Source organism: Platichthys flesus, chromosome 5, assembly GCF_949316205.1.
Source record: "Platichthys flesus chromosome 5, fPlaFle2.1, whole genome shotgun sequence".
NCBI classification, from domain to species: domain Eukaryota; kingdom Metazoa; phylum Chordata; class Actinopteri; order Pleuronectiformes; family Pleuronectidae; genus Platichthys; species Platichthys flesus.
The window spans coordinates 874,829-902,170 of record NC_084949.1 but is presented as its reverse complement, the minus strand read 5'-3'; the positions used below and the strand labels follow the sequence as shown (position 1 = coordinate 902,170).

Below are 27,342 nucleotides of genomic sequence, written 5' to 3'. Positions count from 1 at the left end.
GTCAGTGCACCCAATATGCATTGAGATGTAGTCACTCAGATCACATTTGGAGGTGGTCTGGACCACGTATGGTAACATTCAGGACAGCTTTGGCTCAGAAGCAAGGAGATCAATGAGAGCAATGAAATCACATATGTGATCATATCTCCCAAGAAAGATGTCAATGCAGGATATAAACGGTTAAGATCTCACCAATCATTTCTCATTTTAGAGATAGAACCATGGTCCTATGTCAAAATAAATAAATGTTTTTTTTCCAGTCAAATTGGAATGATAGTTTTAGGGTTAGGGAGTCAACGGTAAGGTTAAAGTTATGACTGTATTAGATTAAGGTGGCCAAAGGTCAATTGTAACGTCATTGAGGCACCACTCTTCCAACATCACTAGACATAAATACCATGTCTCTCTGTAGAGGATCTTGCTGTGTCATGTCAATTTCAACTGTTTAAATCTCTCATATAGACTTCCAACAACAACTTTTCAGTGACAGCTTAAGATGATCTGCTTCTCTATCAGGACTTTGAGATTAACATTTGTAGTCATACAGTTCGAGTATGTTTAGACTAAACAAATACCTACTCTGGGCTGTCCCAGGTGACCAGACCAGGAACAGGTTGCAAAAAGTTAGTCATTAACTAGTGTTGATAATAGTATGTAACAAAGTACCCTTTCAATATTTTGCTGATGATCACTTTATGTAGGTCCCTTAAATCATAGGAGGATGAATACTATGGGAGTCGTATAAAAATAACAACTCTAAACTCTAACAACTAAAAATAGAAGGCTCTTTTTTTAACCAAACATGCCACTCCTTCTGAAAACCACGGTTCCTCTGCTGATGGAGGACAAGCTGGGTGGCAACAATGCAGAGAGTAATGTACTGAGCTCTTTTACATGGTCATCCAAGTTTGGGCTCTGGATCCACCAATGTCAGCCTAGACAAAAAGAGGGCTCACTGCATCTTTCTAGTCCAATTTTCTCCTTATTAAGAATGCACTTCTTATCTTTGTCCACAGTTAAGTAACATGTGGTCTTTATCTTTCTGCCCTTCTTTCTTATAGATTGCACCAGGCCACTTTGATGAGGACCCGCAGCCCAATCCATATTTCCCATGGATGTGGATTCAGTCTCTAGGTGCCCCACAGATGATCTTTCATCTTTTTCACCAACCACCATTCTTTTAAGTATAGGAACAAAGGCTCAACACAATATGCCCTGTGTGCGTTCTGTATGTGCATGTGAGCATGAGAGCAGGATTCAGCAAAGCTGATCATCCAATTATGGCTGTAGACAAGTACTGAACCTTTGTGCACCCAACCCAATGGTTGCTTTATAGGGTCCTCTTTTCATGTCATTGATTTGTTTTGTATCTAAAAGATCCTCAATCCAGCAGGAAGCTTGTTCTGTATAATATTTTTGATGTAATAGTACGACAAAAAGGCAGTGAAATAGATGCGAGTGGTATGTAAATTCCATTCATAAATCAAGTGAACCTGTCAATACCGACCTTTGTGTGTAATGTATTGATTAATGAAGGTGTATGTTCTGTAAGACATTAAAAATACTATAAAAAACATTATTTGGTTTAAAAATGTTTGCGATAACCAGGCATGGGCTCAGATCACAAAAAATTTGATCAGGTGAAGCACATGTGAATTAACCTCTTCAGTTTTCAGCTTTTCTTCTGAACTGAGCCCACCATTTACATTATAACATTAATAATCCACTTTGACCGCAATAGGGGCAATATTAGAATATCAACTAACAACAGTTAGATCATGCCAGGAGCAGAGACATGAGAAAAGGGGAACATCATGTTTGCAGGTATTCAGTGCATTATTCAAGCACTTTTGATCTATCAAAAATCTTACTGACTGAAAATGATCGAAAATATGTCTCCGGTTCTACCATGATATAGGACAACAACAGACATACACTAAATTTTTGTTAAACTTAAAGCTCCATTAAGCAATATTTTTGGTAGTAAAATTTAGGGTTGCCAACTACCATCAGATCCAAAAGAAATCCTCTTCACCAGCAGATGATCTAATTGGATAATCCTTGCATTGAAAAAACTAAACAAAAAATGCTATAAAAGCAAGTGTAATAAATAAGTAGTAAACTGAGGGTTACTTGGTTCTTCTTGCTCTTATTACAATAGAAGAAAAAAGGAAAGTAGTCAGTCTGCCATTTTGTATCAAAATAAGTTTACCAGCTGAACCTCAGCAGAACCTCAGCTAGTTAACCTCCACTTGGTCTTATACATAGACTGTGGCAATATAAAGAATCTACAATGCATCGCCACTATTAGAGTCTGAACATGGGTGATAGGGGGATGGAGCCCCAGTAGCGATATCATAACGATGCAAACACTTAACCAATCGTAAGTCAGTCTAAGCAGTCAATCATGATATTTTTAGCATCAGATAACTCATTTAAACCAAACTTATCAGAGACATGGACACTTGAAGATACATCAGTTTGATAAGACCTACCCCAAAAAAAAACATCTTTGAGAAAAATGTATTGAACGTTAATTTGGTCGATCTACCATCTGCTAACATGGAGGATGAAGGAATTATGATCTGTCTGGCAGTCAGCCACTGGGTGGTAATTAAGACAATTTGGCCTTACTTCTAGGGAGCAGTAATATTATCCATACAGTCTACGGCCTTACAACACAAGTGAAGGAGATGTACTGTATAGGGAAACTAACCATTAGTCCTCTGCAACTCAATAGCTGCACATCTCTAAACCTGTATATCCATGCCCACATTTGAGATATCCAATCAACACCATAGGATTTGATTAAAATCACACTATTGACCAAACCCTGTTTACACTGTTCACGTTTCATTCATAAATATGTCATATTACCTATGGCACTGTAACCATTCCACTGTGGCTTCATTGATCCTCCCATATAATCCTAAAACGAAAAACGTCCATGTACTTGCTGCTACTAGTATATCCCATCTGGAGCTGGTCTGTGGACTGCATACTTGTCCTATCTCTTTTGGTTATTTAGTGAAGAGGATTTCTTTTGGCATGTCAGGTTGTTCTGTTATGTTAATACATCATATTGAACTTTATTCGTTAATATGATGATGTTTGGTTATCAATTACTATGAGTTGCCACTGCTCTTTGTCTAATAAAAGAATTGCATAATGCAGCTTTAATTGCAAATTTGATGATTAAAGGAAATTTAAATCATCATAAAAACATTCTGCAGGCCAAGGTTAAGTTTCAAAACCATCTGACAGATACAAATAAGGAGACAGAGAAGGCAGGGCAGACAGAACCACGGAGGCATCAGTGTGCTGAAAAGACACAAAAGTGGGAAACAGTGACTAGCATGCAACTCAACACAAACAACAAAACACACACACACACACATATTTCAACTAAAGATTAAAAAAAAGAAGTGTCTGTAAGTAGTAGGACAGGTAGACATTTTAAGAGTTTTTTTTGCAACTGCAATCTGTTTGTATCACATATTTATTTCTAGCTACACTATAGGTTTTATATTTATAAATAAATCCATAACACTTTCTGAATTCACCAAGATGTTGACTGTTCTCTTTTCCAAGCACACAAGATTGTACTTAAAAATAAGTTTTTAAATGGCTCATTATGCTATAATTACAAAATATTGTACTTTGAAATGTAAATTGTTGGTACTCTCTGAAATATCTGCATTGTTGTACTCTGCGAGAGAGGAGGGTGATCATATATTTATTTTGATAAGGTTGAAAAAAGGCCTGCAGTATATTTTGTAAAGGTGTTCTGTAAAATTATGTCAAATTCAATTCGATTGTCCTCTCAACCTTCCTAATTCCAGATATCAATATTTAAACAACAGTGCCGTGATCAGTTGAACACGGCTCTGGGGGCAGAGGTTGAGAACTGAAAAATAATTACATTCATATCTTTCAAATGTAACAAGTTTTGTGACGCTCTAGTGTCATGTCAACCCAAGCATAGATGTATCTTATCTTGACTTTATGTAGGCCCTGCAGCAGAGATGGGCAGTATTTCTATTACTTTGAGAATTTTGTAATTTGTATTTGATAGGGCCGATACAAAATCTAACGTAATTTGTAACAAAATACTTTAGAGTGGAGTAATTTTGTATTTAAAATACTCAAAATACTTTCTCCACTAATCAAAAAACAATTCACGAGTTCACCCATTCTTCAAAATGCGCTGGCTACCAACACGATTATCAGGCGAAAGGAGGGGAATCCATCAGTCTATGCTCCACTCAGCTGAAGATCTTGGCCTGGTGGAAGAGACTGAGATGGCTTCCTCCAACTTCCAAGATGATGAGGAAATGACTACTTTGTTTTCTCAGCTGAAGAAACTCAAGTCCAGGAAAGACAGGAGATCACAAGCCACAGCAAAGAGACCCTTCGTTTTCTGGAGGACACCAGAAAAGATCTGCTTTCTCTTCAGCAGTACCCACTTATTAAGCTCCTTTTTGTGCGATTTAACATAACCCTCCCCTCTTCAGCTCCGGTTGAGAGACTATTCTTGTTAACAGGAATAATATTCCATCCGCACAGGAGGCGGTTAACAACAGAAATATTTTAAAAGTAAGTTGATCTTAAAGGCAACTAAACTGGCTACTCAGTGGTTGGGTCTCAAGAACCAAAATGGAAGGATTATTATGTCATAAAGATGTCAGTGTGAACCTGTATGAGACACTTAACACTGTAATAAAGAACTATTTAGCCTACCATGCCACTGGCCAATGTAAGGGAGAAATAAGTAGGCTACCATGCCACTGACTAAGGTACAGTAAAAGAGAAGTAAGTAGAATACTCACTTGTTAAGTTACCTGTTCACTTTTGTATGGATTTACTATTTACCTTTTATTTTTATTCATTTTTCTGTCCAAAACTTGATGGACAGTAATTTATTTTGGCTCTTTACCTGTGTACACCTGGTTTAATTCTACATTTTGCTTTTATAGTATACATACGCCTATGTGTTATGCTATTCATATGTGATGAATATTTTCTTGTTGACACAAAGCCAAAGTTTATAGGCTGTCAAGTTGTTGTCTTTTAATAGCTCTGCTTAGTTACACTGACATTCTGTGACTGCTCATCCTTTTTGTGGGGTTCACCAGAGCTATGTGTACATTATATAGCCAAAACCTGAATGCTCTGCTATATCAAATTGTGAGAAAACAGAAAATCCAGAAAAAGTATTTCCTATATTTTAAATACTACATGTATTCTATTTTGTTACATTTTCTGGCACCAATATTTGTATTTTATTTGAATACATTTATTTGAGGGGTATTTTGTATCAAAATACATTTTGATGTATTTTGCCCATCTCTGCCCTGCAGTAAATTTGGGAGTAATGCAGAAATAATCTTATGAATACACGTCAATTCACCATTACCTCTCTTGTTATCTGGTGAATGATAATTTAGTCTTAATGTTGAGATTTGACAGCAGTTGAAAGTAATGTATAAACATTGAAGTCTAGGTTAGAGTTGTTTCTGGGAAAATTCCTAGAGTAAATTGGCTATTCTAGAAAATATGGCACCTGTAACTTAAATATTATTATTACTTAATATATTTAAAGGATTTTTCCATAAACCTACGCTTTCCCTGGCTACCAAAACTGTTAGCTTGTATCTTTATGAGAGGCTACTGTTACAAAATATCAAATAATCTGAGTTTATTTATTTAAATTAAACTGTAATAAAAAGGTTTGTGTCTAAAATGTTATCTTTTTAAAAGGTATATTACTTATTGAGGGAGACATGACACATCTCATTGATAACAAATGTAGACACACATAGACAAACATACACACAAAGATGCACACATAAAAGTGTTCAGGTCATAAACGCATAAATAACAATCCCTTGAGCCAGGTCTTGAAGAACCAGCTCATCACAAATGCAACCAAAGTCTCCCGATTGTGAACAATATTAAATCCCATTTATTCAGTGTATAGTGTTCTAAAAACATAACACTACAACGTAAAGAAACTATATGATACTATCTATTCCCAATCCTGAACATCTGATGAATTGTTGAGATGAAGTATTTCTTCAAGACCTGAAATCTCAAATTCAATCACCCCACCCACAGTCGTCAGGGCAACCACCACTAGCCATTGGTCAGAGGTGGTAGCCATGGTAAAAAATACAAACCACTGGGATGATGTCATCAGGGTAGGTGGATTATTATAACAACGAGTAAGCCGCCATGCCCCATTCATCACACTCGCATACTGCAACACCCAATTGGCACTAAGGCTTTGGACCAGACTATATCGCTCCCCATGGTGGGATATTTTCTTGAGCATGGCTGCACATAACCACAGCCACAGCTCACACTGGCTAATCACTATCTGACTACTATAGCAGACGGTCAGCCAGCGATTTCTGATCATTACTGCAGAGCACTGAGGGAGGGACATTCTGAATCCACTCACCAGCCTAACTCAAGCACAAAGCAGTTGCATGAATTGCTCTTTCCAGTGAAGAGGAATGAGCTGTGTGAATGGGTAGAGGGACAGAATGCTAGGCAGCAGGTTAGTAGCGTGAATGGTACATGGCAGTGTAGGTTGGCTAGCATTGTTATACTGATCCACCCACCTTAATGGGGATCCTTTGGGTGTCGCGATGCCGTAGCCTTTGGAGTCCAGGTTTCCTCCCACTTTCATGGTGTCGCAGGGCTTCCTCTGCTCAATGTATTCATTCATGGTGGACTCCAGTAGGTAAGCATACTTCCCTTTGGACTTCCGCACACGGAGAACACCTTCTGATGTTTTCTTGACGAAGACTGAAGGTTCTGCTGATTTCATGTACTGCCACATCTTGTCGAACAAGGCGATTTTTGAACGCTTAAAAAAAGAATTGAGGCTATTACAACTTAATTTGAACATCTGGGGTACCATTTTATACTCTTTAATACTAATCTAAACTTGTCTATACCAAGTGACTACACTGCCACTACTGCCAAAAAAATATTTAAAACTATAGGTTGCATTTGTGGCAACCTACTTTCTGTTAGTTATGAAGTCCTTACCCTGAAGAACTCCTTGGTGGATCCAGAGTCCAGGGTTCCATATGCAATATCTGTCTGTTTAGCCAGGTCTTCAGCACTCTCGATGGGAGAAACCATCCTCTCCACAGTCAGGAAGGCAGCCAGGTTGGCCGTGTATGATGAGATTATGATCAGAGTGAAAAACCACCACACACCGCCTACTATACGACCTGACAGAGACCTGCAGACAAAAACACACACAGTCAAAGACAAACAGCCCAAACTATGCTGTTATTTTAGTTTCCAAAACTGAAATTCATGGGCTGGCTGGGAGGTTCAGGTAAAGAGGATAATTGAAGGCCTTGAGAAGGAGCATCCCTGCTCTCCATGGATACAAAAGTAAATTATGTTATGTTTCTTGATAAAAGAAAGCAAAATTCTTTGTTGCTTTTATAACATCATAAAATCTCTAATTCCTCTAATGAGTTTCATTAAACTTTATACTATTGAAATCCCTGTCTGCAAAAAATGGACTGAACCCCAAAACCTACTGTTAAGTATGGTTAAAGGGCTTGATTTTGATTTGATTTCTTACAAATGTCACTATGAATTTGAATACGGTTATTCCTCTTGCACAGAACATTAAAGTTTCACTTTTTCTTTGGAGAAACACAGAGTCTTGAATAAAAAAAACCTTATTAGTTCCACAGTGTAGAAATTTCCAGTTAATAATTTATAAGTATTTAAAGCAGAAAATCTGGTGAGTCCAAAGGACACATACTTTTCTGGCCTCTATTCTTCTTTTGTATTTGATATTCACATCTGTGCTTCTTGGATTCAGTATGATGAAAGGTTTTATAACTAATGTGATACTCGGTGTGGCACATACCTTGACCAAGACCCAACAGTCCCTGTGAAATTGTTAAAAATGAAATAAAATATTTTCCTGGATCTGCCTCTTAACCCACATCAGCACCAAAATGGTATGTTTCTTACCAAGATTCATGGCAATCTGTCTAGTAGTTTTTTTAGTTACAGTCTTGCTTACAAACCAACCAAATATCAAACTGTTGGATGAAAGCATAACCTCCTTGTCAAAAGTAATCAGAACTTGAGGGGTGACCTAACATCCTTGTACCCTTATGTAGATTAATTTGAGGTATTGAAAAATCTGTCATTAGAGAGAGTTCAAACTATAACAATCTCGGAAAAAAGCATCTCTGACTGTGTTGAGAGCAACTGTGTGGCAAACCATGTTTTTGAGAAAAGATCAGACACTCATTCATTAATACTGAAGCAGTGTACCATACCAACCTTGGTGAGATGTCACAACCTTGCCGCATGAAAGCACCCAAAGAGAACCAAAGGGAGTTAAAAATCCCAAACTCATTGGTGGATTCAGTTGTTAATGGCAGCGCTCCGTCCTCGGGCTCCTCTAATGTCCACTCATAGGGGCTGAATCTGGATACCTGCAAGATAATATTAGTATTTAGAGCTTTGAATTTCCCTGTTGCACTGTGCTTAGAAGAAAGAAAGCTTGGTTACTTTGGTAGTAAGGTGTCATAGAGAAGAATAAACACAAGCAAGATGTGTTGATAAAAGTTTAATGCGCAGGCTGCATGAAAACTTTATTCACAGCTATATCACTATCACATGTCGTCTGACAGGCAGCTGTCTATTAGTTTGGTGTGTGAGACTGCTGTGAATGGACCAGCTTCGGGCCCATCTTTCACAGCCAGCTGCTGTGGCAGAATGCCACAGTTCTTCTAAGGTCATAAGTGAAACTTCATCCAGCCACAAATCTTTACATGAAAACTATTTTGTATAGATGTATACCACACCGTTTTGGCATTGATGCATACAGTTGAAGCAAGAATTGAACGAGAATTTTTTTTTCTATAGTGATATTGATATAATTGCAGTTTAGTGAGTTAGCAGCCCTGCACTACAACGTAGGAATTGTCCCTTGCATAATACATACTGTATTATACTCACATACCTTACATTCATCTCACAGTCATCACATACACACAAACGCCATTGTGTCTCTCTATCCACTCAAGTTATTAGCTTAACTATCTTGTTATTCAAACAAATTGAAAAAATTATTGGTAGAATATCCATGCATGTGTGTAACACATTCATATTTTTAACCTCTGACAACCTGTTTGGTGGGAAGAAAACACATCTATACCCAATCAAAAGACTCACTTACCAGAAACAGTACAACACTAACTCCTATATAGGCAAAGACAATGCACATCCAGATCTCATAGGCCAGTGGATCCAGAAAGGAGAAGACCCCTGGTTTGGATTTCTGTGGCTTTTTGATCATGATGGAGATTCCCAAAGACATGAAGGGTTTGGAGAAATCGATCACCTCTTCACGAACCAAAGTGATTGTCAGGGGAGCAACTGCTATGTCTGCTTTCTGTTGGAAAGACAAACCCAGAGTGAGACTGTTTGATGGTGTGATCTCTTCATAGATTTGAGTCACCTGTGGAAAAGATGCCAAAAAACAATAAGACCAATGTAACTGTCAAACCTATTTTCTATATTTGGTGTGATGCCCCAGTTTTCCAGGCTACAAAACCTAGTTAATGTGCACACGACCTCGAGAGCACATCATCCATTCATTCAAATATTATACTGATGCACCAAAAGCTGGAATTGCCAGTGTTCATTTTATCGTTTATCTCTATATAAATTTTCTCAGGAATCTAACAGCTTTGCAAGTCATATATGTGAAAAAAAAGTAATAAAAAAGATTTGCAGACAGTGATGGCTCATTTACACAATTTGACTCAATGCTCAGGTTGAAACATGGCATGATTGTATCGATCATAATGTAATATTATATTTTCTGCAGGTGGATTAAGGCTTACCCCATACACCAGCTCTCCAACCATACCATTCCAGATCTTAGTTTCCGCATCTCTTGCCCCGTATTTGCCATCCCCGACAATCCTTAGCTGGTAGCGTATGCCACAGTGCTTTGCGATCTCTGCAGCAAGGTCAACGCAGTAACCTTACATCAGTCCGAAAAGACGAACACACAAGAAACACATCAGCAATGTTAGAAAGACTTCCAGACTTCTCTCTCTCTTTCGCTTTATTTCACTCTCTCTCTCTCTCTCTCTGTCTCTCTCTCTGTCTCTCTCTCTCTCTCTCTCTCTCACCTACATGCACAGTACAAAAACATACCTTCATAACGGTCATTGTCTTGGAACAGCTCGGAATTTTTCTTCAACATCACGTAGGGGGCTTCCTAGATGCACACAAACATACTTCTACTACTTTCATACACTCCTCATTAAAAATAACGAAATTTTACAAAATTTAAAGAGACATAAACATTCTATTTACGAGTAATAGTCATATATAAGACTACTTTATTATATTTTATATATTACAGTTTTTCTAAATTTTCCAAAACATTAAACTCCATTCTCTAAACAAAACTGTCAACTGGAAAAACAACTTGCAAATCAATCACACAGTTGGTAAAACACACATTTAGCAGTGTGGTGCACTTGGACCCAGACTGACATACAAAGGCCTCAAAGACCAAACACATCAAACTAAACTTGTCATTGTTAACACACCACCACTTAAAATGTTCTGGATGGTCTATCGGATGCTTTGCTAAGACATGAGCAGAGATGTCAAGAGCAGGCATAGCTTCCTGTTGATGTTGTCACTTGGGTTGTGTGCTGTCACTGTGGTCAAAGAATGTAAATTAAATCCTTTGGTCTGACCCGGCCCAGAGTCATAATGCTGAGGCAGAATGAATGATACTCATTGCTTACTGTAAAATCATACAGTGTAGATTTTGCATTTATGAAGTGTGTTATTATTGCGGAGTACTGCTCATGCATATACTGACTTAGGCTCAATCCCATGTCACCCCTTTCTCCAAGCCCTTAGACCTACCCCTCAGTTTTGCAAGTTCACCTATAGAGTTAGGGTTTCCTGATTGTTGTTGGAAAGGCGGGGTAGGGCCAAGTGTTAGGGCTATAAAGCCCTAGAAACAGAGATTTTTCAGACCCAAACTTCAAACCAAGGCTGCTCCCAATAACCAGCACAAAAATATTTTCCTCCATAATAAGGAATAAAAAAAATCCAATAATAATTGTAACATCTTAGTTTAGATCTTTCACAGCAATCTTTAAACAATATTCGCAACCGTAACACCTGCCAATGTCTCAGTAGCTATTATGCTAATGTTACATCGTTATTGCTGAATTAAAAACAATAATCCCGTATTTGTATATAATTCCATGTCGCACCACCCCTCTTTGAAGATACTGATTGCACTTAATTTAACCAGCATACAGCAGCGAGGTTACTGAAATTAACTGCTCCTCTAATAATAAAGCATCCTGGCAGGCAAAACATTGCTAGTAGCCTGAAGCTTTGTGCTTTTGATTTATATATGAAATAATGCAGAACATCCAAGCTTTTAAATTTCCATTGAGTGAATGGCAAATATCATTGTGCTGTAACCTTGTTGCCATAGTAAGAAGGGAAAGCAGGAAAACATGTTCTAAGCATGTATGTGTTAATTAGATTCACTTTCATTACCATATATGTTATTAGAATATTATATGCATGTCACTTTAGTTGTTGCAAGCAATAGCCTTGGTTTATTTAAGATCGCAACACTGTTGTTACAATGACATCCCCGACAAAACCTTTTGTCTCTTCTGTTCTTTCTGCGACTACTGATGATGTAAGGGCTTCTTGAAGTACTGTCCCAATTCGTAGGGGAAGATTTCAACCATTATACATTGTGACTCCGTTTCAAGGGACAAGTTAACCCTCGAAAACATGATGTAGGGGTAGGACCAAGGGGTGAAATGGGATTGAGCCTGTGTCTTATCTGAAAGCAGATTTTGTGAGTGTAGCTTGAATTTTGGGGATGTGTTTACAGATTTTTTAAATGAAGAGTCAATTTCAGAAAATGTGTTTTAGCAATTCTGAAAGACTGTGATGTAGTTGCACATTTTCTTAATATTCCTAAAATCTACTCAACAGCTCAAGTTACTTTGCTAATTTTCACTCCAAATGTTGAAATAATGGATAAATACCAGTATAGTTGAAACAATGACAGTCTTGTTTTCCATCCCCATAGTGTCATTGGGGTAAAGGTCTGACTTTGTCACCACCATCTTATCCACCTCATTCCAGTAGCCAATCTAGAAACACACACAAACGCGCGCACACACACACACACACACACACACACACACACACACACACACAAGCACAAGCACAAAGGTTATATATCTTCCACGTAGCTCAATGCTGTCATGGTAATACTGATGGGAAATTGATTGTTGAGTTACCTTTATGGGCCCGTTATTCTTTAGCTCCATGACAGTTACTGAGTAGTTGATTCTCTTCCCATACTGATCAAACTGAATGTTCCCTGTCAACCCATCCACACGCACCTATACATACAAATACATATAACACACACAAACACACATACATATGACAAACACACTCACAAATTCACGAGTTATAATTTATGGTGGAAAATGATAATGTACATTTTAATAGAACAGGTGTAATTTTTCAGCTTAAATAATAATAAAGGAGTCGTAGTAACAGACTAGTTCTAGTCAAATCTGAAAAATATCTTTTTTAAGCAGCAGTTTTTTGTCTGGTAAGCATTATCAACTAACATCATATACAAGAAACATGTAAATGCACCTTCAACTCTCTCTGTCTCTAATGTGTATACTATGTTCATGTTACATGGTAGAGTAAGGCCTTTCATTGTAGACATATGAGCTTTCTAACAGTAAACAAACACAGTAGTTTTAAGTGCTCTCCCACTTTTCAACTTCATTACCTGTAGTATCCTGCAAATAGGCTAACAACTAACTGTTTTAAATTTTTATAAAACTAGTAGTCTATCTCTGTTGATAGGTCTGTCTGCTGATCCATGGTTACCTGTTTTAGGGCACGTTCAATCTCCACCCCTTGTGCCCAGGGCACTGCAGGATTGGCCAGACAGTCCCCATTGTTGCCACGACGACTCATGTCTATTCTCTGCTTATGCAGGAAGCGAAATGCCTCAGTCATCACATGGACAGCATCAAATGTAAGGGCTGAGGTATACTGAAAGATAAAGACACATTGGTAATGATAAAATCTTGTAGACTACATGAAGACATTTTACTTAATTCAGAGAGCCATAATCTACTGTGGCTATTGTAGCTTGTATAACACATCCATCTCTCTAGCAGCTCATTATTACAAACACATGTCAATCAAATAATGTCTTGGGCAAGAGTAACAATGAATATGTGCATGTGGAAAGTGTGGCCACAAAGTGCTTCACATCAAAATATATATACCGGAAGGCAGTGTTGTGCAAGTTCACACCTCTCATGAACTAGTTCAAAGTTCAGTTCACACAAGTAAATATGAATAGTTCACATTCATAGTTCACCATTTAAATTCTGAACTAGTTCATAGTTCAGTTCATTTCATAGTTTAAGGTGCAAAGTGAGCCATTTTTGTAAGAGGCCAGAGCTGTTGTGTTGCAGGTAGGGCCTGCCCCTTTAAGGAAAGTTTGTAGTGTGTGACGTACTGCATCTGGGTATTGTGGGAAGAGAAGTTAAAAGTGTGTTTATAACGAGAAGTGACGGACCACCTAGAGGTGATGCGAGTGTTGCTCCTGCTTTATATCCGAGAAATAAAGTGGCCGCATTCCAAGTAAAGAAACATCTCCGCCTCCTTCTTCACGGAGCGGTCCGGATGGCTGGTTACCGGCCAGACAGCGAGCCAAGATAACCCGTGAGCCGAGCTCCAGACTACGGCTCGGAGCCGAGACACTGGCCAGAGAAGAAAACACTTGGAATACGTTGCTTGTTTGGTGTGCATGTGTGTGTGCGATGAATCATGGGTAACATAGTGCGAAGTCGAGTTACTCGGTTCAGGTTAGGCTACATCGCGGACATTTTACTGGCACTGAGCAACGATTTAGACAGCGTCTCTCCTCAGGAGAAGGAAAACATTCCGTAACGTTTTAGCTAGACCTCAGATAATATTGTAACGGACTGGTAGTTAGGTTTATGTTCTGTTTGACTGCTATGTGTTTGTTATGACTTATGTTCAGCTAACTACGCCATGTCAATAAGTATTGGGATTTCCAGAGGGTCAGTGAACCAGTCGGGGTGGGGCAAGTGACAGTTCTAGACCAATGGCTGGAGAGTTACCTGGCATGACAGGCTCTCATTGGCTGATGAGTTGGCATGTCAAGGGTGAATGAGGAAGGGGAGTGAAGAACACAGTAGTGGATGACAGGAGTGTCGGAGTTACAACAAGAAGTGTGTCGTGTTCGCTGGACTTTAGTAAAGTTACACATAAAGAGAGAAGTTTCCTGTCGTCTATAAGCGAGGACACGGAAATATGAACGTGTTCACCGTTCAAATTCATTATTTGTCATTGAGGTGCGTTCAGTTCATCGTTCTCACAAAAGTGAACGTGTTCAATGAACGCGTTCATTTGCGTTCGTTCATACACAACACTGCCGGAAGGACAGAGTTTTGCTAGATGGTAAAACTCAATATTAGCATTGCTTCATGCTAAACTGATTCTTAGCTCAAGCTGACTCTTCCTAAATAAATTCCTATTTCTGGAGCACTTTATACCACATAAGTGTTGGATAATCCCATTCTTACTCTGATGCGTGTATCAGCTCCAGGATACTCCTTCTCTTCTAGAGCCTCCCATCGTTGGTCAAACTTTGCCACAACAGGATCATCAAAATCGACTATTTGAAACCCAGACACATTCGCTCCACCATACTGGATTTTAGAGAGGTCCCCATCTACAAAACCCTGAAACAAGAACAACAGAAAATCATTTTAATTGAAGGCTTCTGACTTTTTCCTACATTTGCTGCTATTAACAATAGAAAAGCATCCTTAGTCTTGATAATGGGGATCCTGGCCTGATAATACATAGTATCAGGTCAAGACCATATTAGGTCGTACTCGCACTTCTACTGCCAGCCAGCAAGGTGCCTTTTAACAATAACTGGCTTTTAACCAAATGTTCATATCAGCCATAAGAAGTGTTTGGAAAGCAGGTAACTCACAAGGTTGGCGATGATATAGTGATATCCCTTTACATGTCTGCCTATGGTGATAACCTGATGGGAAAATAGAACAGGGTATGTCAACAACATCCAGAACAACAATGACAAAAAAAATTTCCATCCACAGCAGTGTTTTGGGGTTTTATCACTCTGTTGTTGCTGTCTTGTGAAAACCATGTTTTACCTACATTTAAAATTACAATCACTTGCAGAAAAAGGCTCAGGCAGTATTAATACCTTGATTCAGCCTTTATGGTACACATTTTCTATAAAGTAGTGTGCTGACCCTTTGTTTTGTTAAATTATGAATTCTTGGTATCCTTAAACCCTTGACGCCAGCGTAATTGTAGCCTTTGCAACCAGCTCAATGCACTGGGTCCCAAAGGGTGTTGGGGGCCCACCCACTGTCCAAAGTGGGCCTCATGGATGAGCCCACATTGGCCACTTGAGTTCCATTTCTGTTTCCATTTCCTGATAAAGTTGGCTACATATATTCTTGACCAGTTCAAGCGCTCAGCTTAAACTTTTGCGATCAGGTGGGGAGCGCAACGTGAACTTTTGGAAATACACAAAAGAAGAGTGAAATGCCACTTCAGTGAACTCTGTGAAGATGAGAGGCTTAATGATGTTTTCAATGCAAGCCTGGACATCTTTATCAGCCAGCTCCAGTTCACCTCTATGTGTGAAACCAACAACCTGTTTCAGGCTATCCAACCTGGCACACTGCGCAGGACAATGTGCTTCATCAGGACTCGCAGCATGTCACAGAGCACTACAGCAGAGATTTATGACCGACTGCTTTTAGATAATGCTTTAGATCCAAAATAGAAAACAATCAACTATAAAGGATCTAGCCATGATGCTCATCGTCGAAAGCAGCTCAAATGCAGCCTCATTCGGCTACTTTGATGAGTAACAGAAACAGCAGCTGCTGTCTGTGGTGTCTGCGTGTGTATTTGCAAGTGCATGCGCACAAGCATGTACTTTTTATGGAAGGGTGGGCCCAAGAAAAATATTTGCACCGGGGCCCATCACAGTTATGTTACGCTGCTGACCCTTGTGTTATGTTTGCCACTGTGTGCACAGTTTTATCAGCTATACTCATTCTGGACCGAATACTGCACTGCGGTTGTATGCCTCCGTCAACCAGAGCACTTTCTGTGTACATATTTAAAAACCTTCCCTCAAGCACTCTTGAGATATCACATCCAAGAGGACAAAAACATGTTTTTTGGGGCCACTGTGACCTTGAACCTTGAACACTGATATCTAATCAGTTAATCAGTCCACTCCAGGTGAACTGTACTAGATGTAATGAAATTCTTTATGGGCCGTCCTAATATATAACATTGACAGGGACGTGAGGTCAGATTGGCAATGGTAGTAAATCAGAGGAGATCTCTTCCCGTTTCTAAAGGAACAGCACTAGGTTGGTTTAAATCCTATACATTAGATGCAGAGAAACTAGTCCATGCCTTTACAACCTTTAGACTGGATTACTGTAATTCTTTATTTCAAAATCCTGCTGCTCTCATACAAAGCCCTTAACAATCAAGCCCCGTCACAAAATAAAGAGGTCATTGAACCCTAATATCCAAATAGATATACCTTGCTCCCAAAATACAGGCTCCTAAAGCCTGTAAGAGTAGAATGGGAGAGAGCCTTCAGCTACCAGGCTCGTCTCCTGTGGAAACAGCTCCCACTCTGGGTTCGGGAGGCAGACTGTCTCTCTCACTTAAGGTTAGACTTAAAACATTCCCTTTTCATAACGCATATGGCTAGGGCTGGATCAAGTGAGTCCTGATCTATCCCTTAGTTATGATGCTATATGAATAGACTACTGGGGGAACACCTATCATGCAGTGAGCATGATGGGAGAAATCTATTATCCATCCCTATTTGGTTCAGGTTACCTGTTTGACCGTTCTCTGGTTTTGGTATTTCACATGCCTCAACTCATTGCAAGCCTTGTCCTTTGTTTAACATAATCTTTAGAAATTGTGTACTGGGCATCTATAATGGACTCTCCCCTTTGTGTCTGTTTGCAGCCAGTTGTTCGACATTTGGAGTGTATATGTTCAAACAATGGAACTGTGATACCTCGAAGATTAAGTCTGTGGTGTCTTCAAGTGGATGAGAGGGTTTGTAACAGTGTCACTGTAGTTTAAGGATAAGAATCCTAATTTCAAATCATGTGTGACCTTGTTAAAAAAGGCCAGGAATGTCTGGCCAATGCACTGATTCTTACCTCAGATTTTCGCCTAATACCATTTTGTCAATTTTTTTTTGTCTACTTCTTTTCAATTGCCTCTGCATAGGCTTCTTACTTCAAGTATTTTTGTTGAGCTTTAAAACTATGCAGAACATTCACAATAATAAACAAATTACCTTTGGCCACATAAGGTCAAACACTGGACTGAAATTATGTGTATTATGTGGGCTATATGAATATGTTGTTCTTTTCTCATTACAAAGAGGAGCAAAAGGGGACAGTCATGTCATGGTTTCGCCATGACCTCAATGTTTTTTCTGTCTTAACCTTTGTTTTTCCCCCTCCCCTGTGTCTCTGTGTTTTAGTGGGGGTGGCTTCTCTCTCTCTCTCTCTCTCTCTGCTGAACTGCTGAAGTCTCATCTATCTCATTCATGCCAGTTCATAAACCCCAGACCTTGCACTCACACTTGGACCGCTGTTTTGTTCCTTCCACTCAGTGGTACAGTGCGCTCTAGCTAAATTTGAGAATTTGCCACCTAAAATATTTTGACTTGCTTTGTTGTTTTTGCCTAGCTTGTAACCTGTGCCTTTTCCCAGTTCACATCCACTTGCTGCAGCGTGCTCATCTGTCATCTGGCCTTCTATTCTTCACTCCTCAGTAAAACACACCAGGCTTCTTTAATCCATTTGTTGGAAAATACATTTTCTAAGTCTGCGTTCGGGACAAGCCTTTTGCTCTATCACAAGTCTTTCAGCAATAGATTTGGTGACCGCAGGGATAAAATGAGTTGGTATAGTCAACTCAGAACCAGACCCTGTAAAAAACACTAATCCTACCTTCTGTGGCATGCAAGCACATTCAACGGCAAGAAAATATTTGAAGAAAAGTTGGCAAGGTAAAAGTATTTAGTGCTAATGCTGACAACAAAAACAAAGTTGAAACAATTTACAGGAAAAATTCATGCAGGGGATGACTTTATAGCAGGTTAAAAGAGGAGGAAAAATACAATTTTCTTTTAGTAGTAGCAGAAGAGACAAAACTGGAGTCGACCTGTTCCATGATGTCTTTGACTTTGTCTTGTTCGCAGTCTAGGATGATGCGTCGCTCTTTACGGATCTCTAGGTCCTAAAAAACAAATAAAAAAATGCATTTCACAGTGTCTAATACCGAAGTCCTTATTATTGTGTAGGTCTGCAGTATAAATGCTAGCGCCGCAAACACCTAGATGTGTTTTCCTGAAGTGCAGCGAGGTTCCAGACTGGTATTTAGGTGCCTTCTTGTAGGATGAGAGCATGTCATCCAGCTGCATGATCTCTGGTGTTTGCTATTTAAAAATCATTTGGTGGACAGTTTACAAGTGTAAAACAACTATTTTCCATACAGCTAGCACCTAATTCATTTCCAATAAACCTCAATTCATTAGATATTCTAGATGTGCAAAAGGTTGTTGTCTCACACAAGAAGGAGCTTATGCGCTGAATGTATGTATGTATGTACTCTAATCTGGAGACAATATTTACAGTAACATTAAATAACAAACATTATTTTACCATTTATTTATTGCTTATTACATTTTCCAGTTCCAACTGCACTGCTGCCTTTATTACTGCACTGTTGGACTGGAACAGGCTACTATGCCACATAACACCAGCCACTCCGGTGGGATGACATAATGGTGAAGCTCCACACTATCTCATAATTTCCATCAATAGAGTGAGAGCCAACATGGTTCAGTACTATGTATGAGCAGAACATCAGTACCTGGAACAAGGAGCGGTAGGCTTCGTCCTTCCTTTCATCTTTCAGGTTTCCGACATTTATTGCTGTGACAATCCATTTTTTCTCAGCTGCTGTGTCCAGTATTACCTGAAGAGTAGAAAGACCTATGCAACCAATTCACAAACAGGACATGGTTAGTAAAATAAGTTGCTGCTTTGTACATTTTACATGCATTACAGGTAAATCTGAAATGCAATCCTTTTAGTATTCCTGACAATTTTCAGAGCTTGCCAGGTAAGGTGAAGTTCCACAGCATTTTAACAAAACTGACTACAATTTCAAATCTGCTTATCAAGTATGAATCCATTTATATCCTTTATCAAATATATCAATATTATTTATCATATTTATAGATTCTGCTTCAAGCTTTAGTAACTTCTAAACTTCTACAGTTGAGATGGGTACTTTTGTCATCTGTATATAAATAGACAAATCTGTCAATGTGTACATTGACTTTTCATCCATTAATATCTGGAAATACAGACAAGTCATTAGTTACAACACAGAAAGGCCTCTCAATTCCTCAATACATCTCTCAAGTTTCAGAAAAGTAGCCATTATGAGATACAAATGAGGTACTTTTACTTTCAAAAACCAAAACTGATAAAGTAAAAATGTTAATCTCGGATCTAGTCCGATTTATTATAAACTCAATCATGTTGTCCAGCAACCTAAAATAAAAGAATACAGAATAGAATAGATTTATTGCTTCCAGTAAATATAATGAAATTAATATATTTTTTTCTATGCATGTATTCTTTTGCTGAGTTTGCCATTCAAGCAAAGGTCAGAATAAAGGTGCGCTCCAAAATCATGAATGTAACAAAACGGTGTATTCTGCGGCAAACTGATCTGAGTAGCCACTGAGACACAGACAATTCACATACATTTTAAGGACATGACGATTAAAATGCTTTAAACTAGATCAAGGCCCTTTATGACTTGATTATTTCAACATGATGAACGCTACCATGACACAACATTGTTTTTCTGCCAGAGATTGTAAAGTCAGTCAGTTCCTCTCAGTACTAAATTCTTGTTAGAAGAACTAAATTGACACAATTATGCAACAGCTCCACTAAAATCAAATGTAATGTACGCGACGACTCACAAGATCCTCATTACCTCTGTCACTGTCGTATAGATAGGCAAATTTCTCCCATTTGTAGTACTCCACTAATGAAACCAGCGGCCCCTTGATGTCTGGCCTCATCTGGAGAACAAACTGATTCATTCCTTCTGCTGGGAAAGATGGTGTGATGAAGGAGACATGGAGTGTCTCACAGAAGGATGTGATGGTGTTTACGGACTTCTTGTCGTAGAAGCCAAATATGGCATACACACCTCGAGAGAACTGAGAACAAACTAGAAGAAAGACAGTGAGAAACATTTTAAGATCGCTTTAAACAGAGACAGACAATCAGAGGATAAAGCAGGACAAAGGCAGGTTTTATGTAACAGAAGAAGAATGTCTCTGCACTTAGCACCTCGCAGTCAAACTGAACTACTCTTAAATCTTAAGATCTTGAATAACTTTAGGCTTCTCTGCATCTGATCATCACATAGATTATATTATTACAATGATAATACCAACTTGGTTTGGTAAACATTTCAGTTGTGCCATGACATGTAGTTAGATTTCAAGGTGCATTTCAGGCAATGACAGACGCTACCCAAACCAACCAGCTGGTGCTAAGCTTTTTATTGCAGACCCAGGCCTGTGTTGATGTTGTCTGACAAGAAACCTTTCAAATTTTCTACACAACCTTTCATCTTTTAACAATTAAATTTGCTACCCTAATATTATCACATTACTATCATATATATTACATTTGTAGTATTGTGGATGTCCGCTGTTGTACTTAGAGGGTAGACACAGAAGTCCTTTGTGCCTGTTTGGCTGCTATATTTAGCTGTCCTACTTCAGTGACCTTGTTCTTCACTCTAGAAATAAAAATTCAATTTTCATGTCTCTGTGTAAATTCCTGCCTTCATGTACATCATATACCACAATAATGACTGACATCATAATGCTAAGGGCCCTAAATGAAGGGCCTTTGACATTTAAAAAGACACCTTTAAAGACTGGTGTGACAGTCATCATCATCGGATTTTTAACATCAAAAAGACGAAGGAGATGATATTCAACCCCAGAGAGGGGAGGGTCCATGACCCGGTCATAATCAGTAACAAAGTTATCGAGCAGGTGAGCACTTTTAAATATCTGGGCATACGGCTGGACTGCAATCTGAAATGGAATGTTCATGTAGTAATTCTGTCTGTGAATTTCGCTTCCTATGCATTCATGTCAATATTCCACACAGCTGTGCTAGAAAGCATGATTAAATACTGAATGGCAGCATGGTTCGGCACTCTCACAGTCCAGATAATCAAGAGAATATTGTAAAAAAAAAAAACGTCTATAAAGGTGATGGGCAAAAATAAATATCTGTTACATAGCCAGCTATTCTTTGAAATATATCATTCTTTGTTTTTGGCAGCCAGTAATCTGTGTTTCTCTGTACCTGCAATTTCTCAGCCTGACTCCTGCCTCATGATCTCAGGAAACCAACCACCACCCTGAACTTTACTATTTATCGCACTGCTTGTGATCAGACCTAAGCCCTGCCTTGTCCTCACCATCAAGCCCTCCTCATCTCCTCTGCTCTGGATCCTCCCTCAGATCGGCCCCCCTCCGGCGCCCAGCTCTGACACAGTTCCATGGTTCAACCTGATATTTGCTCGTTTCAAGAAAAACGGTTTACCTATGCTATCCTATCTCAGTCTCTGTTCTCTGCTTATAGGTTCTCTGATCAGCCCCCTACACTTTGTACTAAAGCAGGTCCAGAACAAGTGTGTAGATGACAGACAAAGGGAGCTCAATGTTAATCCAATGCACTGCACTTATGTAGCAGAGCTTTAAGCCTCAGGTCACCATTACATCATGCTCTGATGAAAACACAGTATTCTGCATGCATGAGTTTTCGTTTCATTTATTTCTAGTCTATGTTGCACAGTTACTGGAACCCAAGTATAAAATAACGTTACAGTGTCTTGTTATTTTTAACAGGGAGACTAAGCTCATTTTCTTCTGAAGCATTTATACCGTTACATTTTTAAATGGATAGTAGATACAATACAATACAACAAACACATCAGTCTCTATAACACTAATGTTAATAATTATTATTTTTTTAACACCTATCATTTTTTTTGTTCGGAATAAGAGAAGAGCAATACTTACAGCAGTTAGTTACAGCAAAGCTATTGGCCACCTCCAGGTTATCTATATGTGGAGTCAGTCTGAAGTCTGCCATCCCAAACTGAACCATGCCAATTCTGAATGCACTATACTCCTGATCTGCACCTCTGGGGAACAAACCACCTGAGACAGACGAACAAACACAGGACCCAGGTAAGACCGACATGAAAACAAGAAAAACATGAAGATAAACAGCTGAATATAAATTTGATTCTAAAATACACATTACAAGATCACAGTTTTGAATATGAGGTGTTTTTGTGTAGGTCGTACTGTTTTTTAACTTTACTGCTGTACTTAATAAAGTGACAGCTGTCTCTAAAACTAACAGCCTTGTTTACTATCATTACTGCAGTACCATCAGGAGGCAGTATACGTCATTTTGACTTTAATTCAACACCTAACAGGTTATTGTTGTTTGCTCTAATAACCACTAGGTGGCATCTGATGTGGCCCTGGAATATGGACCTTCTGGACCATGTACTCCTGCAGTATGATGCATTTTAATGCAATATTTTGCCAGAAAATAGGAAGAACAGCAACTCCATGTTTGGGGTCAGACAGACAACTGACCCCAAACATGGAGTATAATATGGCAGGAGGGTAAGAAACAGCAAGGCAAATTGTGATTTACAGCAGTTTTTGTTTCATCTATGGCCAATACATTAAAAGGAAGGAAGCATTCAACGTAGGAATTTCACAAAGTATATAAAGTTTCCACTAATTCAATGAAAAAAAGTCCCGGAAAAATAAAGGTGTGTTAATTAACATAAAAATATGCTCTGTTTTGTGTATACACCATATCAAATATGACCAAATGGTTACCCTAATAGATACTAACAACAATCGGAATGTGTTCAGACAGGTGCTGCAGATGCTGGCTCTGAGAAATTCCCAGAAGGATAATTATCACTGCAGCAAAAAGTCTGCTTTCCTCCCACCTCAATATGTCCAGGGTTCTGATCCTGATCAGACCATGGAAAAAGCTCTACTTTGAACTTAAGATAAATAAATAAATTCCTAAAATCGGCTGTTTTGAATCCGACTCCACCTCACCCCATCTAAACATTCAACATTATTATCCTAAAAACAGACACATTCCTACTGTGAGGAGAGGCTGTGCTCTCCCTACATGTCCTCTGACATCACAATCAGTCAATTGGCATGCGTAGAAACTAGAATACAGTGAATACATTCGAATACATAGAGTAGATACAAATCAAATAATTTCAGTGTGCTTTACATACTGGCGAATAATATAATCTAAAGTATAGTTTGGTACATTTGTTCGATATGTAATACATTGTTAAGGTTTGAAGGTCAGTCTTAAATTATCAGACAATTGGAACAGAACTCAAACATGTTCCAAACATGGGGAAAAACTAAAGGCTGCTTCACTTTGCATGGTTCTGGCTCTGACTGTGAAGAAAAAAGAAAACATCAATTTTTCCATTGGGTGAAGTTGAGTCAAACACAGTTAGGTGGGGTTATGAGAAGAAAATATGGGCTTTCAGGTCAAAAAACTGTTCTGAAATTAAGTTAGATAAACACAAGCTAAACAAGGTTTTACAAAACAGAGTCTGCACAGAACTGAACCTGTTTTATTTTGATAGTTAGCCAGTAATGTATATTTTACAGGTAAGTTTGCTATGCCATCTTGCGCAGTAGGTAATGTAGTGTGGATCCATGTTTTGAAGGAACACAAGCATCTCTGTTGAGCGCATACCTCAACCATGGCCGAGTAGAAATTATATAAATAGAAATCATATAGCTATCCGTTCCCTAAATATTCCTAATTTTCCATCACTATTATTCCATCGGAATTTAGTTAAAATTTTGACAATCTCGCAATGTAAAAGATTCTGAAAAACATTCCTTGATCCGCCCCCTGAACGGGTTCTGCACCAGAATTTAAAGGGTTCTTCGCTGACTCATACTGCATCATTCTACCATATTGTGTTGTTACAACCTTGAGGTTGTGTGGATCTCTCTCTCTCTCTCTCTCTCTCTCTCTCTCTCTCTCTCGTGATGATTGTGTGATGTGTTTCAGGTGTGTCTGTTCTAGTGGATGCGTTTCAGGTGTGTCTCTTTGAGGGGGTGGATGTGTTTACAGGGAGCGGATTGGTTCCAGCAGGGATGGAGGTGGATCGTATTTCCAGGATAAGAGGACGGTTCCCAAAGCTCCTGCGGTTCTCTCTCCTCTTGCCACTGCCAGCAGGACCTCCAGCCGGACTCAACTTATGCAGCCGTCTGTAAATTGTTCTTTCGGTAACAGCCCGTTCTTGGTAGGGGTGGGTAGCATCTTCGTTCGAACCATGTTTTCTCCTGTTTTGTTGGTGAGGAGCTAGGTCAGTATGATGTCTTTTGTTTTCTTTAATTTTGAGTAGGGAAGGTTAGGTTGTTTCGCCTTAGGGTTGTTTTCTGTTTGTTATTTTGCTGTAAGCCCACCCTGAAGCAAATGTGTCAATAAAAACGAACGGGCTGTTAATTGTTGTGGCTGGTTCTTGGGAGTGTGGCAAGGAGGGGGGGGGGACTATTGTACCATGTTGCGATTATATTTTCCCCTAGACAGGGTCTTAACATGAATTGGGGGCTCGTCCATTTCTTCTTTTGGGGAATTTTTCTTTATTTCTTGCTCTTCTCAGTTTCATTCAGTAATTGTTGGCAGATGATATATGTGTTCGTATAGATATATTCTCCACAAACGTGTTGCCGGTTGGTTGTTTATGTTAATAGGATGGATTTTCAATTAGACAATTTTGCCACAGACCCCTCGATAAAAAAGCTGGATAAATGTAAGAAAGCTGATTTATTAATTGTGGCAGATTTTTTCGGGGTTCAAGTACCTTTACATGCAAAAAAAGCAGAGTTAAAACAACTTTTGGTTGAAAAACTAGGGGAGAAGGGGGTGTTTCCAGAACGTCATGTGGATACTGGGGAAGATGCGGAGGCCAAAGCAATGCCACAGTCCCCCCCCCCACGTGGAACCCATGATTAAGGCAGACATGATGGCCGAGGAGCTCCACTTGGTGCTCCGGATTAAGGAGGTGGAGTGTGAGGCAATGCATCTACGAGTGCGAGCTCTAGAGTTGGAGCGGGAACCCCCATTAGCATTTGCCACCCCCATTCGGGCAACATCACCTGCCCTCTTCCATCAGGATAGCTTTGATGTCGGCAGACATGTGGCACTTGTTCCTCCGTTTAGGGAAACAGAAGTTGATTCATACTTTTGTGCATTTGAACGTATTGCTTTGAGATGGCCTAAGGATGTTTGGCCAATATTGTTACAATGTAAGTTAGTAGGCAAGGCACAGGAGGTCTTAAATAGTCTTACTCTAGAACAGTCTCTAGATTATGAGGTGTTGAAATCTACTGTTCTACGTGCCTATGAATTAGTTCCTGAGGCTTATCGCCAGAAATTTAGGAACTGTAGAAGAACTGGCAACCAAACGTATGGGGAATTTGCACATGAGAAGACCACATTGTTTAATAAATGGTGTCAGGCTTCTGAAACCAAGGATTTTATTGCCTTACGGGAACTTATGCTTCTTGAGGAGTTCAAAAGATGTTTGCCTGAGAATATTGTGGTGTACTTAAATGAACAAAAGGTTGCAACCTTGTCACAAGCAGCAGTGCTGGCTGATGAATTTGTCAGGTCAAATGCACAAAAGTATGAATCAACTTCTGTTTCCCTAAACGGAGGAACAAGTGCCACATGTCTGCCGACATCAAAGCTATCCTGATGGAAGAGGGCAGGTGATGTTGCCCGAATGGGGGTGGCAGACGCTAATGGGGGTTAAAATGAGTGTTTTACGTGTGCCGCTTCATACTATGCAGCTGTCCTCTCCTATTGTGTCTGGCCTTGTGCGAGTTGGGTTGCGATCCCAGTTGCCAATACAGGGGGTTGACTTAATTCTCGGGAATGATGTTGCAGGAGTAAAAGTGTTCCCCTCCCCTGAGGTTGTTGAAATCCCCACCGTGGTAACATGTGACTCACCCTCCATTTTTCCTGCGTGCGCCGTAACACGTGCCAGGGCTCGTAAACTAGATGATGTGGTGCATCTTTCTGATACTTTCATGGTACAGGATAATGTTGTGGTAGATAGTTCTGTTTTGGGTGAAGCCCCAACAACAAGAACAACGTTGGAAAAAACGTATGACCATATGTGGATGGTTCCAGATTTGTCTTTGTCCCTGGACAAAGTAGAACTGATTAAGGCCCAACAGAGTGACTGTACCTTAGTTAATAGTTTGTCTGCAGCTTCTGAAAACAGAAGGGAGGGGTCTGGCACTTACTTCTTTGATGATGGTGTCCTCATGCGGAGGTGTTCTTCTGGGCCTGACAGTGACCACAATACAATCCGACAACTAGTTGTGCCAACTCCCTTTCGTGTTCAAGTGTTGAGTTTAGCACATGATCATAGTCTGTCAGGACATTTGGGCATTTCCAAAACATATCGGCGCATCCTTAGGTATTTTTTCTGGCCGGGATTGAAATCCGAAGTGGCGGCATTTTGCCAATCATGTCATATTTGCCAGGTTGTGGGAAAACCTAACCAAATGATCCCTCGTGCACCCTTACACCCTATCCCTGTAATAGGAGAACCGTTTGAGCATGTCGTGATTGATTGTGTGGGACCACTTCCAAAAACTAAATCTGGCAACCAGTATATCCTCACTATGATGTGTGCTGCCACTCGATATCCTGAAGCTGTGCCCTTACGCACAATAAAGTCAAAGGCTATTATAAAAGCACTAGTGAATTTTTTTTACCACATTTGGAATACCTAAGCATATCCAGAGTGACCAAAGTTCCAACTTTATGTCGAAAATCTTTGCTCAAGTAATGTCCCAGTTGTCTGTTAAACATCGTATTCCAGTGCTTATCACCCTGAGAGACAAGGCGCGCTTGAGAGATTTCACCAAACATTAAAATCCATGCTTCGTAAGTACTG

General features: G+C 39.4%; 1 protein-coding gene across 4 annotated transcripts in view; it reads right to left on the bottom strand.

Annotated features, from left to right (window-relative positions):
* The window catches only part of LOC133953959 (glutamate receptor 2-like), a 57,189-nt gene that overhangs the window by 13,972 nt on the left and 15,875 nt on the right, over positions 1 to 27,342 (bottom strand). For all 4 annotated transcript variants that reach the window (XM_062388156.1, XM_062388154.1, XM_062388155.1 and 1 more), the window contains exons 2-16: positions 22,370 to 22,510; positions 20,251 to 20,490; positions 19,108 to 19,229; positions 18,397 to 18,471; positions 15,134 to 15,187; positions 14,715 to 14,873; positions 12,979 to 13,146; positions 12,366 to 12,470; positions 12,108 to 12,215; positions 10,222 to 10,285; positions 9,903 to 10,045; positions 9,233 to 9,448; positions 8,332 to 8,486; positions 7,060 to 7,258; positions 6,627 to 6,874 (exon numbers count right to left, since the gene is read on the bottom strand). In XM_062388156.1, coding sequence (XP_062244140.1) covers positions 6,627 to 6,874; positions 7,060 to 7,258; positions 8,332 to 8,486; positions 9,233 to 9,448; positions 9,903 to 10,045; positions 10,222 to 10,285; positions 12,108 to 12,215; positions 12,366 to 12,470; positions 12,979 to 13,146; positions 14,715 to 14,873; positions 15,134 to 15,187; positions 18,397 to 18,471; positions 19,108 to 19,229; positions 20,251 to 20,490; positions 22,370 to 22,510 — 2,197 coding nt within the window. The remainder of the gene's footprint in view (positions 1 to 6,626; positions 6,875 to 7,059; positions 7,259 to 8,331; positions 8,487 to 9,232; positions 9,449 to 9,902; positions 10,046 to 10,221; positions 10,286 to 12,107; positions 12,216 to 12,365; positions 12,471 to 12,978; positions 13,147 to 14,714; positions 14,874 to 15,133; positions 15,188 to 18,396; positions 18,472 to 19,107; positions 19,230 to 20,250; positions 20,491 to 22,369; positions 22,511 to 27,342) is intronic.